Source organism: Mobula birostris, chromosome 2 (assembly GCF_030028105.1).
Source record: "Mobula birostris isolate sMobBir1 chromosome 2, sMobBir1.hap1, whole genome shotgun sequence".
Classification (NCBI taxonomy): Eukaryota; Metazoa; Chordata; class Chondrichthyes; order Myliobatiformes; family Myliobatidae; genus Mobula; species Mobula birostris.
Window position 1 is genome coordinate 168,585,386 of NC_092371.1, and position 14,663 is coordinate 168,600,048.

General features: G+C 41.2%; 1 protein-coding gene across 10 annotated transcripts in view; it reads right to left on the reverse strand.

The window, feature by feature from the left end:
- egln1a (egl-9 family hypoxia-inducible factor 1a) overlaps window positions 1–14,663 on the reverse strand; it is a 104,764-nt gene that overhangs the window by 40,447 nt on the left and 49,654 nt on the right. For 9 of the 10 annotated variants that reach the window (XR_011884990.1, XR_011884991.1, XR_011884988.1 and 6 more), the window contains exon 2: window positions 1,085–1,204. The exons of the other annotated variant lie outside the window; for it this stretch is intronic. Coding sequence is in view for 4 of the 9 variants with exons in the window: in XM_072251061.1 (XP_072107162.1) it covers window positions 1,085–1,204 (120 nt within the window). In the remaining 5 variants the exon portion in view is untranslated. The remainder of the gene's footprint in view (window positions 1–1,084; window positions 1,205–14,663) is intronic. 10 annotated transcript variants of the gene reach the window in all.

Genomic DNA, 14,663 nt, shown 5'->3' on the forward strand with positions numbered 1-14,663 from the left:
CCCTTGGGTTCACCGAGTCTGTGCCGACCAGTCAAGCTCCATTTACATTAATTCTGAACCACAGCAGCCAATTAATCCTACTAACTGCATATCTTTGATACATGGGTGAAAACCCATATGGTCACAGAGAGAACACGCAAACTTCACAAAGTCAGTATGGGAGTCATCGGAGCTGTGAGACAGCAGATCTACTAGCTGTACCTTTCTTAGTACGTCTCATCCAGTACTTTCAAGTATATAAAAATATCTAAGGTATGTAAAATGTGCTTAACAAATTTGCATTTATCTACACATATACTTGTCAACCTCTCATATTTCATACTTTTCTACTTTGCCCAGAGATCTATTCTCACTGAATTCAGTCAGAGCCTGTACACTTTTACAACATTAAGTTCTGCGCCATTTGAAAACACTTAAGTGGATTAATTTGCTTCCCAAAAATTCGAAGTACATTTATTATCAAAGTATGTTTACATATTTTCAGTGTATTCAAAACATTTACAAGTTTGTTCGTTCTATCTGCAACTGCTGCTGAAATGATAGTAGTACATTCTTAATACAGCAACAGGGACACCTACATTTCTCTTTTAATCTGTCCATGTCCATCCAGATTCTCAGACCCTTGTGGGTCAGCATGAAATCCTTCCATAGTTCCTACCTTATATCAAAAGTTTCTTGACTTGAATAATAATTTAAAAATACACAATTTCAAAATTAACTGGATGCAAAATTCTAACACAGAGACAAATGTTTTGGTTTTGCATACAGTCATTGAAATTCCCAATGGACTAACAGAGTAGCAAATTTGTTAACAGACAACAAATATTTTTGGAAGTTTCAGTTTTCCATATAGTTAACCAATTTTATCAACAGCAAACTTATCAAAGTACATGCTCCCTAATTAAGAATTACTACTGTTCTTAATGTGGCAAGTGGCAAGCATCATTAGTCTGTTTATAAAATTAATCATGGAAGTTAACACCACCGTGACATTTTTCACCTCAATTAAAATAGTGTTCTTTATTCCCTGTTGCTGTAAACTTCCTTTAAGAGCACTATTTTGAAAATAGTGAATATTACATACCTGTGCATCCCAATTTTTATTCAGGTAATAGATACACGTTACACATCGTCCATCTCCATTTGGATTATCAACATGCCGTACATATCCTGTTCCATTGCCTGGGTAACATGCAACCATTGCCTGTAAATGGGTGAACAAAAAGAAATAAAGAAAATCATTACAGTGTGAACTGCCAATGAGGCTTTTTCAGTTTCCATTCTTTCTTAATGTTGTAGTTTATGAGATGATAGTCTGGTCTATTGAACTTTCTGTCAATCATTATCCTCTGGTATTTATGCCTAACCTTTTATATTTGCTTTAGTTAAGCCACTTTGCTGCGAAAATGAAATAACTAGACTTGCTGCAAAAATATGTATTCAAATTACTTGATAATATATTGGGGTACACTTTGAAAAGTTGATTGACATTTGGCCAGATAAATTTTAACACCAGCATATACGAGAGGTATTACTGCAGACTTGCTGAAAAATATTTCCAATATAATCAATTGATTCTGAAGCATTTTTAGAATCCCAATAACCTCTGAATGTACCTTACAAAGAAAAGTTTCTAAAACACATAAAAAAAATTCTAGGCCCATCAGTTATTAAGTATTCTAGAAATCATAAACAAAAAATGGATGTTGTGACTAAAAAACAAACTTCTATTTTACATTGTTATAAAGATAAAGCTCCTCCAAGAGGACCACAACTTTGTAATGGTTTGCAGGCTTGCATGCCTCAAAGACCCAGACAGCTATGTTGGTTGGAATCAGGGCTTTATGGCTTGGCTCTTGGTAGGACCACCTATGCCAGAAAGGTCAAAGGGTAGAGGCTAAACTAAGAGTAGTCCACTGATCCTCTAGGTTCAGGGATTCAGGTCGGGGCTAACAACCCTGAATGGTAAAGCAAAACTGTTATAGAAACAGCAATGAAGAATGCTTCTACATCTGAGTGCAATGGTATTCCTGAGTCTTCACCGGGGACTTGCACAACTGACAGTCGCTGAAAAACAAGAGGAAGCTACTGACACAATGAAGGAAGCCCTGAACACAATCAGAGATGGAGGGCCTTCATTGCTGTCCTAAATGCCAGGGGTGTAACAGGCAGAAATAAAAGATAAAGCTAAAGATTAGCGTTACCTGACATGTACATTGAAACATACAGTGAAATACATCATTTGCATCAAATCAAATCAGCAAGGATTGTGCTGTGTAGCCCACAAGAGCCCACAGCTCACTAATTCTAACTGTAAGTCTTTGGAATATGGGAGGAAGCTCATGTAGTCATGGGGAGAACAGACAAGAATTGAACCCTGATCACTGGTGCTATAAAGTGTTACGCTAACTGCTACACTACTTTGGCAGAGTTACCACTAATGGTAATAAGACTTTGGTTCAAAATAAATCTTTTAATATACATGTCTGAGTTTTTTCCCTGCTTATAGAACATAGAACATTATAGCACAGGCTCCAAACTCAAATTTCTTTCCTCCCACATAGCCCTCAATTTCTGTATCACCCATGTGCCTATCTACGAGTTTCTTGAATGTCCCTAATGAATCTGCCTCTGCCACTACCTCCAGCAGTGCATTCCATGGATTTATCACTCTGTAAAAAACCTACCTCTAACCCCACCCCCGTACTTTTCTCCAGTCACTCTAAAAATGAGATCTTTTGCAACCCTGGGAAAAAGGTGCTGGCTGTTCACTCTATCTATGCCTCTTATCATTTTATACACCTCTATGATTTTTTTTCATTCTCATTTGCTCCAACGAGAAAAGCTCTAGCTCACTCAGCCTTTCCTCATAAGACATGTTTTCTCATGCAAACAGAATCCTGATGCTTCTCCTCTGCACACCCTATTAAAGCTTTCAAATCCTTCCTATAATGAGGTGACCAGAAAAGAAAAACAATAGTCTGAACTCAGACAACAGGAGTTCTGCAGATGCTGGAAATTCAAGCAACACACATCAAAGTTGCTGGTGAACGCAGCAGGCCAGGCAGCATCTCTAGGAAGAGGTACAGCCGACGTTTCAGGCCGAGACCCTGTGTAGTCTGAACTCAGTGTAACCAGAGTTTTATACAGCTGCAACATTACTTTGTGGCCTGAACTCAATCCCGCAACTAATGAAAGCCAACATGCCATACGCCTTCTTGACCACCCTATCAACTTGTATGGCAATCCTGAGGGATCTATGGATCTTTGTTCCTCCAAACCGCTAAGAAATCTGCCATTAACTTTGTACTCCGCTGTCAAGTTCAACCAACCAAAAAGTGTCTTATTTCACACTTTTCCAGACTGAACTCCATCTGCCACCTCTCTGCCCTATTCTGCATCCTGTCAATATCCTGTTGTAACATATGATAATCTTTATGTCATCTGTAAACTTACTAACCCACTCTTCCATTTCATCTGTGAAAAAAAACATAAAACACTAAGACCAGGGATCCCAGAACAGATCTCTGCAGAACACTACTCGTCACTGACCTCCTGACAAAATACACTCCCAACTACTACCAATCTCTGCCTTCTGTAGGCAAGCTAATTCTGAAACCACACAGCCAAGTTTCCCTGGATCCCATGACTCCTGACTTTCTTTATGAGCTTATCATGGAGAATCTCGTCAGATCCCTTACTCAAATCGATATACGCCACATCCACTGCTCTATCGTCATTAATTTGTTCTGTCACTTCCTTAGTGATCTGTTTTTGGCATTCTTTCTGTATTAGAAACCAAAAGAATTCCCCATTGGTCATGGTTTTATGCTCAGCTTTTAAAGTAAGCATCTGTAGCTGAAGATGCAAGGAGGCAATTTGAATGGCTATTACCATTTCCCAGTAAACATGACACCATGAACTACTGCAGTTGAGTTTTCTAACAATGCTACACAATGTAATGAACTCACTTGCGACTTCTGTGGCTTTTTGTTATATAAAAATGTTTTTTTTTTGGAATCTGTGCATCCGAGCATTTGTTGCCCATCCTCAATTGCCCTTGACAAAATGGTGTTGAGCCTTGAGGTGAGGGTATTACAGTCGGGAAATGGAATCCAGGACTCAGACCCAGCAATGAAAGGACTCACTATTTTTTGATGTCTAAATAGTATGTGAGTCAGATGAATTTGTAGCTGATGGTTTTCCTATGCACCTGCTGGCCATGCTCTTATTGGCAGTAGAAGTTGTGTGACCCAATGAATATTGAAATGTATTTTTTAAATGGTATTCACATTACAAAACAGAGCACTGGTGGTGGAGGGAATGAAACTTACACAAAGTGATGGACACTACCCAGTCTATCACAGAAAAAGCCCTCCCACCACTGAGTGCATCTACAAGGAGCAATTCCATAGGAAAGCAGCATCCAAAATCAAGGATCCCTACCATCTAGGCCATGCTCTCTTCTCCCTGCTGCCATTGGGAAGGAAGTACAGAAGCCTTGGGTCCCACAGCACCAGATTTAGGAATAGTTATTGCTCTTTAGGCTCCTGAATGAGCATAGATAACTTCATTCATCTCAATACTGAACTGATCACTGAACACAACCTATGAACTCACTTTCAAGAACTCTACAAGTAATGTTTCCAGTCTTATTTATTAATTTTTTTGTATTTGCACAGTTTGTCTTCTTTTGCACATTGTTTGTCAGTCTTTGTGTGTAGTTTTCCATTGCTTCCAACGTATTTCATTGTTTTACTGTGAATGTCCATATTAAAATGAATCACAGGGATGATATGGTGACATATACATACGTTGAACTTGGAATGTTTAGAATGGTTGATATGGTGCCAATAGTTGATCTATCATGGTTTACTCCTTCAGTTCCCACCATCACCCAAGCATATTGTCAGCAAATTCAATTCAATTCATCAGGAAATGAGTCAACGCACAGGATGCAGCTTCATTACTTCCCTGATGACTGAACACAAATTAGCCAATTGAGTTTTCTCATTTTTTGTGAATAGGAGAAACCTGCACAATTTTCCGCAACATCAGATGAATGGCAGTGTTGTAACTACACTGCACCAGCTTGGTTTGGAGCAGAGTTGGTTCCAGAAGGCCTGTCTTCAGTATTACAGGTGGGATGACTCTACTGCATCCTGTGTGCTCAGGCATCACATGGATTGAATTGAATTTGCTAACAATGTGATTTGTCTGATGGTGGGAGCCCAAGGAAGAAGCCAGGACAGATCAACTATTGGCATTTCTGGCCATTATTGACTGGACAGCAGGTGTTATTAAGGATGGGACATTGTTGGAGCATCCTCTCTTCCCAGTAGCTGTTTAATGTTTCAGAAAAGCACCAACCATCATTGAGGATAGAGTTGTTCTTGGAGCCTCCCCTTCCCATTAGCTGTTTGATTGACTTTATTATTGAATTGACTTTATTATTATTACTTACATCCTTCAAATACATGAGGAGTAAAAATCTTTACGTTACGCTGTTCAAATGTGCAATTATAGTAATTTAATAAATATTATGTACAACAGGATAGTCAATAAAACAAAGATAGTCAATATAACATAGAAATACAGTTGCGTCAGCATGAATTATTCCGTCTGATGGCCTGGTGGAAGAAGCTGTCCTGGAAAGCCTGTTGGTCCTGGCTTTAATGCTGTGGTACTGTTTCCCCAATGGCAGCAGCTGGAACAGTTTGTGGTTGGGATTACTCGGGACTCCAATGATCCTTCAAGCCCTTTTTTACAGACCTGTCTTTGTAGATGTCCTGAATAGTGGGATAGTGGGATTAGTGCGATTGAGAGAGGTACAGTTCTCAACCAGGCAGTGATGCAACCAGTCAGGACGCTCTCAATTGTGCCCCTGTAGAAAGTTCTTAGGGTTTTGGGAGGGGGGTAGCATACCAAACTTCTTCAACCGTCTGAAGTGAAAGAGGCACTGTTGTACAGACCACGTGAGATCCTCGGTGATGTTTATGCCAATGAACTTAAAGCTGTTCACCCTCTTATCCCCAGATCCATTGATGCCAATAGGAGCTAGCCTGTCTCCATTCCTCCTGTAATCCACAACCAGCTCCTTTGTTTTTGCAACATTGAAGGAGAGGTTGTTTTCTTGACACCACTGTGTCAGGGTGATGACTTCCTCTCTGTTGGCTGCCTCATTATTATTTGAGATTAGGCCAATCAGTGTAGTGTCATCAGCAAATTTAATTAGCAGATTCGAGCTGTGGGTGGCGACAGAGTCAAGGGTATACAGAGGGTAAAGGAAGGGGCTTAGAACATATCCCTGAGGGGCACCTGTGTTGAGGGACTGAGGGGCAGAGGTGAGGGAGCCCACTCTTACCACCTACCTGATCTGAAAGGAAGTCCAGGATCCAGCAACACAAGGCAGGGTGAAGTCAGAGGTCTCTGAGCTTCTTGTCGAGCCTGGAGGAAATTACGGTGTTGAACGCTGAACTGTAGTCCAAGAACAGCATTCTCACATTCAGCATCCCTCGTCTCCAGATGTGTAAAGACAGTATGTAGAGCTGTAGCTATTGCGTCGTCTGTCAGTCGGCTGTGTCGGTAGGTGAATTGTAAGCCGTCCAGTGGGATGGCAGCATGCTGCCGATGTAATCCTTGACCAACCTCTCAAAGCATTTGCTTATTGTTGAGTTGAGTGCAACAGGACGCCTAGCACAATTCATGACTGCTCTGCTACAATAGAGCTAACACTAAAATACTTTAAATAATTAAAATAACAAAACCAATTGCAGTAAAAGCATTATTTCTGCAGAATCTTTAATCCAGAGAATAAAGAACTATTTCATGGTGCTTGAAAAGGTTGAGAACACAAGAAAGTAGTACATTCCTTGAACCTGCGCATTTTGGTTTCAAAATATCCTAACCAACTCCCCATAACCACAATCTTCCGAAATTCTAAAAATGTATCTTCCTCAATTTTCAGTGATGATTTGACTCAACCTCTACATTTCAAAGTTCTATAACCTTTTGAAATAAGAAATTTATCCTTTCCACGGTGTTAACTGAGTGACACTTTATCTAGTGACCAGATCCCTTCATCTCAATTCACCCACCACAACAAATCACCTCATAGCCTCTTCAAAACCTTCTGTTTCAATGTGAATTTTATTCCTCAGAGAATACCAGACCCAATCTGGAGATGCTTTGGATTTTCTTGGATTAATTAAAAATGGAGATAAGCAAGGAGATATCAATCTAATAGAAAATGGCGGATGCACTGGCCAGCCAAGTAAAGGTGACTGAAAAGTTGAGATGTATGAGGATTAAATTGTTCCCAACAAGTTGCAGTCAGATATTATGCTGTTTCGGTGCTGACAATGAAAAATCTGATGACCATATTAAAAAATTTAACCCAGGAAAATCCTTCCAGCAAATATAGACTTGCAATGTAAGTATCTGTTTAAATTACTTCAGACAAGAAGGAAGGAGAAAGATGGCTTGCAATGATGGCTGGTGTTTTTATTTAATTTCTCCTTGAAGAGATTAAATAAGGTTTTAAATACAGATGATATCTGAACAGAGAAAATAATGTACAGCACTAACCCTCGTACAAGCAAAGTTAGTTAGCTGGGTAGTGCAAACAGAGAGCAGGTGGAGTCTCGAGGACAAAAAAATCTTGGAATCAGCCAGACGTTTGAATTGTATTGGACAGTTTTTCCTCGATAACAAAATAACTTTGCAGATGGACCATTAAGTTTGATCAGGAAATAAAATCAGGCAAGAGAGAGTTACTGAGTGCAATCAATATTACTAGCAATAACAGAAGCCTTACCAGTTGCTACTGGTTTAAAATCTCATTTAAATATTCGCTCTGAAGGGTGAAGTCATTCCCACAACTGAACTAAATGCATAATTAAAATAAAGAAAGACCCATAGTTGGTGGCAATATGAATGATGGACTGTACTGCAGTCAGTGCAATAAAATGTGCAGAAGCAAGAATAGATAGGATTTGATACTGAGGACTAATACAGGAAAAAGGTATATTATAAATGTCAAAAATGCAAACATCAGGAAATCTGCAGATGCTGGAAATTCAAGCAACACACCCAAAATGCTGGTGGAATGCAGCAGGCCTGGCAGCATCTATTGGAAGAGGTACAGTCGACATTTTGGCCGACACCCTTCGTCAGGACTAACTGAAAGGAGAGATAGTAAGAGATTTGAAAGTGGGAGGGGTAGGGGGATCCCCCTCCCACTTTTAAATCTCTTACTATCTCTACTTTCAGTTAGTCCTGACGAAGGGTCTCGACCCGAAACGTCGACTATACCTCTTCCAGTAGATGCTGCCTGGCCTGCTGCTTACAAATGACAAAGTGTAGTTGAGGAGGAAGTTATTAATGTCTTGAGAAACACACTTGTTTAAAAATAAAATGAGAAGTTGATAAGTCTTTACAAAATAAATGATTTGCATTACTTATGTTTATAAATAGTTGAATGGAATTCTAAAAGCAAAGCTATAACAATAAAACATAAATCTCTGATGAAACATCAGTTAAAACTAAATTATATTGTTGACAGTTCCGAGCATCACACTTCAGGAAATGTACAAAGGCATTAGAAACGGCACAGAGGAGTTTTATGACAATGTGCCCAGAGATGAGGGACATTACAAGGGTTGGATAAGGTAGGCGTGTTCTAAGAATAATAAAAGCTCAACAGGTTGACTTACTTTATATTATAAAGTTGAGAAATTTTGAGATCAGAAACATAGAACATAGAATAGTACAGCACAGTACAAGCCCTTCGGCCCACAATGTTCTGCCGACCCTCAAACCCTGCCTCCCATATAAGCCCCCACCTTAGATTCCTCCATATACCTGTCTAGTAGTCTCTTAAACTTCACTAGTGTATCTGCCTTCACCACTGACTCAGGCAGTGCATTCCACGCACCAACCACTCTCTGAGTAAAAACCTTCCTCTAATATCCCCCTTGAACTTCCCACCCCTTACTTTAAAGCCATGTCCTCTTGTATTGAGCAGTGGTGCCCTGGGGAAGAGGTGGCGGCTATCCACTCTATCTATTCCTCTTATTATCTTGTACACCTCTATCATATCTCCACTTATCCTCCTCCTCTCCAAAGAATAAAGCCCTAACTCCCTTAATCTCTGATCATAATGCATACTTTCTAAACCAGGCAGCATCCTGGTAAATCTCCTCTGTACCCTTTCCAATGCTTCCACATCCTTCCTATAGTGAGGTGACCAGAACTGGACACAATACTCCAAGTGTGGCCTAACCAGAGTTTTATAGAGCTGCATCATTACATCGCGACTCTTAAACTCTATCCCTCGACTTATGAAAGTTAACACCCCATAAGCTTTCTTAACTACCCTATCCACCTGTGAGGCAACCTTCAGGGATCTGTGGACATGTACCCCGAGATCCCTCTGCTCCTCCACACTACCAGGTATCCTGCCATTTACTTTGTACTCTGCCTTGGAGTTTGTCCTTCCAAAGTGTACCACCTCACACTTCTCCGGGTTGAATTCCATCTGCTACTTCTCAGCCCACTTCTGCATCCTATCAATGTCTCTCTGCAATCTTTGACAATCCTCTACACTATCTACAACACCACCAACCTTCGTGTCGTCTGCAAACTTGCCAACCCACCCTTCTACCCCCACATCCAGGTCGTTAATAAAAATCACGAAAAGTAGAGGTCCCAGAACAGATCCTTGTGGGATATACCACTAGTCACAATCCTTCAATCTTAATGTACTCTCTCCACCACCACACTCCGCCTTCTGCAGGCAAGCCAATTCTGAATCCACCTGGCCAAACTTCCCTGGATCCCATGCCGTCTAACTTTCTGAATAAGCCTACTGTCAAATGCCTTACTAAAATCCATATAGATCACATCCACTGCACTACCCTCATCTATATGCCTGGTCACCTCCTCAAAGAACTCTGTCAGGCTTGTTAGACACGATCTGCCCTTCACAAAGCCATGCTGACTGTCCCTGATCAGACCATGATTCTCTAAATGCCTATAGATCCTATCTCTAAGAATCTTTTCCAACAGCTTTCCCACCACAGACGTAAGGCTCACTGGTCTATAATTACCCGGACTATCCCTACTACCTTTTTTGAACAAGGGAACAACATTCGCCTCCCTCCAATCCTCCGGTACCATTCCCATGGGCAACGAGGACATAAAGATCCTAGCCAGAGGCTCAGCAATCTCTTCTCTCGCCTTGTGGAGCAGCCGGGGGAATATTCCATCAGGCCCCGGGGACTTATCTGTCCTAATGTATTTTAACAACTCCAACACCTCCTCTCCCTTAATATCAGCATGCTCCAGAACATCAATCTCACTCATATTGTCCTCACCATCATCAAGTTCCCTCTCATTGGTGAATACCATTCACTCTGTTTGGTGAATCAGTAACTGGCAGTCACCAACTTAAATTAACAGGCAGAAGAGTTCAAAGGAACATGAACAAAATATCTTTAGCTCCAGCATTACCAGAATCTGGAATGTCTTACATGAAAAAAATGGTCAAAATTGATTCATCAACTGCTTTAGGAGAGGGGACAGGTACTGGAGGCTGGATAGCTTGCGAAGTAATGCACAAAAGGCAGATTGGGAATAAACACAACTGCTCCAAGTGCTTCTTTCTATTCTGTTAATTTCTGTGATTTTTAAAAAATATATTGCACCTTTTACAAACTCATTTAATCTCAAATCGTTTTATAACCAAAGTAGGTTTGAAATGTCAGAGTAGGCAGCATGGAAGAATTTATATTCAACACATACTGACAAAATAGTAATGTTACAAATCAGAAGATAATCTAATTTTTACATTACAATTCCCATGTCCTTCTTTGAAATAGTTATAGGATCTTTTCCATAAATTTCAGAGAGTAGTGCCTCTATTTTAAAGAGAGCATGTGAAAATTAGAATATTTGATGTTATTAAATCTCACTTTAACTCAACCATTGAGTGAACACTGACAAGAGTTATTCAAACCCTTGACTTATTCTCACTAGTCTTTCGGACTGCAAGACTACCACTCGTAGACTAGAGTTTACATGCACACACTGCAGATTAATTTACTGCTATTATTTCCCTTTACAGTAAAACTTCAAGATATGGAAACAAAATATTATAATGCATGATGTGGAACTAAGCCTCTCTTCTGTAATCCAAAATACAAAATGTATGAGATTCAAAAGGCCGAATGCCAACTAACAGGATGAAAAGGTCCACTGTTGTGGAAATACCTTATAAAACTTTACATTCCTATCGCTAGACAAAGAGTAATACATGATGGTCATATAGTGATTTCACCAAGAATACACAAACTATAAGCTCCAATAGGAAACCACTATGTGTTATTAACGATGACCTATTCAATGTTCACAGTTACTATAAGCCTATTGACTCTCACAGCTATCTGGACTATTCCTCTTCTCACCCTGTCTCTTGCAAAAATGCCGTCCCCTTCTCGCAATTCCTCCGTTTCCGTCGCATATGCTCTCAGGATGAGGCTTTTCATTTCACCACGAGGGAGATGTCCTCCTTTTTTAAAGAAAGGGGCTTCCCTTCCTCCACCATCAACTCTACTCTCAAACGCATCTCCCCCATTTCACGCACATCTGCTATCACTCCATCCTCCCGCCACCCCACTAGGAATAGGAATAGGATTCCCCTGGTCCTCACCTAGCATCCCACCAGCCTCCGGGTCCAACATATTATTCTCCGTAGCTTCCGCCACCTCCAACGAGATCCCACCACTAAGCACATCTTTCCCTCCCCCCCTCTCTCTGCTTTCCGCAGAGATCGCTCCCTACGTGACTCCCTTGTCCATTCGTCCCCCCCATCCCTCCCCACTGATCTCCCTCCTGGCACTTACCCTTGTAAGCGGAACAAGTGCTACACATGCCCTTACACTTCCTCCCTTACCACCATTCAGGGCCCCAGACAGTCCTTCCAGGTGAGGCGACACTTCACCTGTGAGTCGGCTGGGATGATATACTGCGTCCGGTGCTCCCGATGTGGCCTTCTATATATTGGCGAGACCCGACGCAGACTGGGAGACCGCTTTGCTGAACACCTATGCTCTGTCCGCCAGAGAAAGCAGGATCTCCCAGTGGGCACATATTTCAATTCGACATCCCATTCCCATTCTGACATGTTTATCCATGGCCTCCTCTACTGTAAAGATGAAGCCACACTCAGGTTGGAGGAACAACACCTTATATTCCGTCTGGGTAGCCTCCAACCTGACGGCATGAACATCGACTTCTCTAATTTCCACTAATGCCCCACCTCCCCTTCGTACCCCATCCGTTATTTATTTTTATACACACATTCTTTCTCTCACTCTCCTTTTTCTCCCTCTGTCCCTCTGACTATACCCCTTGCTCATCCTCTGGCCCCCCCCCCCCCTTGTCTTTCTTCCCGGACCTCCTGTCCCATGATCCTCTCATATCCCTTTTGCCAATCACCTGTCCAGCTCTTGTCTCCATCCCTCCCCCTCCTGTCTTCCCCTATCATTTTGGATCTCCCCCTCCCCCTCCCACTTTCAAATCTCTTACTAACTCTTCCTTCAGTTAGTCCTGACGAAGGGCCTCGGCCTGAAACGTCGACTGTACCTCTTCCTAGAGATGCTGCCTGGCCTGCTGCGTTCACCAGCAACTTTGATGAGTGTTGTTTGAATTTCCAGCATCTGCAGAATTCCTGTTGTTTACCTATTCAATGTGCTTTGTTTTGTAAAAAGGCTTAGCACGCTATGTACAAATAGAACCCCAGGCTCATCACCTAATCAGAACTGATTTAAGTAGTAGGTTCTTTATTTAATTACTTGCCCGTCCTTTAGAATGACTTGGGTGTGTAATTTAAAGCCCTTTTTTATTATGCACTACGGATCATATCTCTTTTGTCAATGCACTAATATTTTTTTTGCCATAATCCTTCTGAAGGTAGATTTTTTTTCCCCCAGTGTTATCTCCAACAGAACTTGCAGGTTAGCTTTACATTCTTAGCCCCACTGGGGTGTATGGGGTGTCCAGGAAGGGGTAGCACCTTTGGTGAAGGAGCTGTCGAGTCCATTCTGGGGCAGCTCACTCACTTTTGGTCCCCAGCAGACACTCAGCTCTCACCTGTGGCTTCAAGTAGCTGTTTGCACGTGACAGTGGCCATACCCCAGAACACCGTTTCAACAAAGGTAGCCGACGGGCCTCATTCCCTGCTGAGATAGGGACATGCCTGTTCTAGCATGTGAAGTCAGCTCTGGTGGACTGCGCGGGTTGAGACCAACAGTGAGATCCAAAGGCCAGGAAGGCAGTTCTGCAATGCTTTATGGAGAGCAAAGGCATGACAAGACACAGAAGTAGTCATGGTCATTCACTGCAACAAAGGAAGACCCCAGTTTGTGATGACTACTTGTACCACCGGACTCAGACTTCTGAGGTCGAGAGAGTGTAACTGCCACAGTGCAATGACTTTTCCACTTTTAAAACGCTGCCACACAAGTCTCCTGTCATTGTTAGATACGATGGACAACCAACTTAGCCCCACTATCATTGAAGATAGGGATTTCAAACAATTTCCTATTCTTAATAGTCTTTTAATTATCCATCACCATGAACAAATAGATTGCAAAATTCTGTTGTAATCTGTGGTTGTCAGATTGTTAAGCTTATGCTTTTATCATGAATATAATACTTTTTACAGCTTCAGCAGTTTGGCAGGTAATTTTCAGGTAATTGGTTCTGTTCTTGATATTCCCTCTATACACTTAATAACATAGTGGATATTTGCATCTATAACGAGGAAGATGACAAGGATGGTCAAGTAGGTTTAAACAAGATTTTGATATTTCACTAAAGCAAACTCAATCTGTCAACAACTCTTTTTTGTATTTGATGTTCAGAAATGAGCACAGGTACTTGCACATTGTGCCCTTGCTATTCACACTGGTATTTAACATGCAGGATGGGTGATTTATTTGCTTCGATGGGACATAAAGTGACATTCAGTATGCCTTTCACAGATTGGCTGGGTGACACAAGACTGCATGCAGGTCCAAAGTGAATGGAGAGGACTCCAGATCTGCTCATTTACAGGTGAAGAAATTCCTTACAGATGTGGTATGCACCTATAGAACGATCTGTCCTGAAGTCTATCAAGACCATTATTAGTTAACAATTGTAAGAGCTGCAGGTAGACAAAAAAATTGCAGGGATGCAAGTGAAAAACAAGCGTTTCCAAAGCAATTATCATCTGTCCCAAATGGCACACAAACTTGCAAAGCTAACATCACAAAATCTCAGAACTATCAAATAAAAACATATTTTGTTAAATAATGCTATTTTTGCAACAGATGTTCCGTTTTCCTCTTCTTGCACAATATTGTATATGAATTTAGCCACCACCCCAGATCAAAATGAACTCATGTGAACTTCCTAGTATTGGATTTGTGCCAGACAGGCACTGTTGTTAATGATCTTGCTACGTGCAGTACGTGAGGCAGCTTGCTGCTGATCTACAACTAAGCTGGGTACTGAGAGGAAAACTCAAGGATGAGTAAACATATCAATCAATGTCAAAACAGTCTAGGTGGATGAACTTAACAAACTGCATTCAAATTGGCTCTGTTGAGAATAACGTA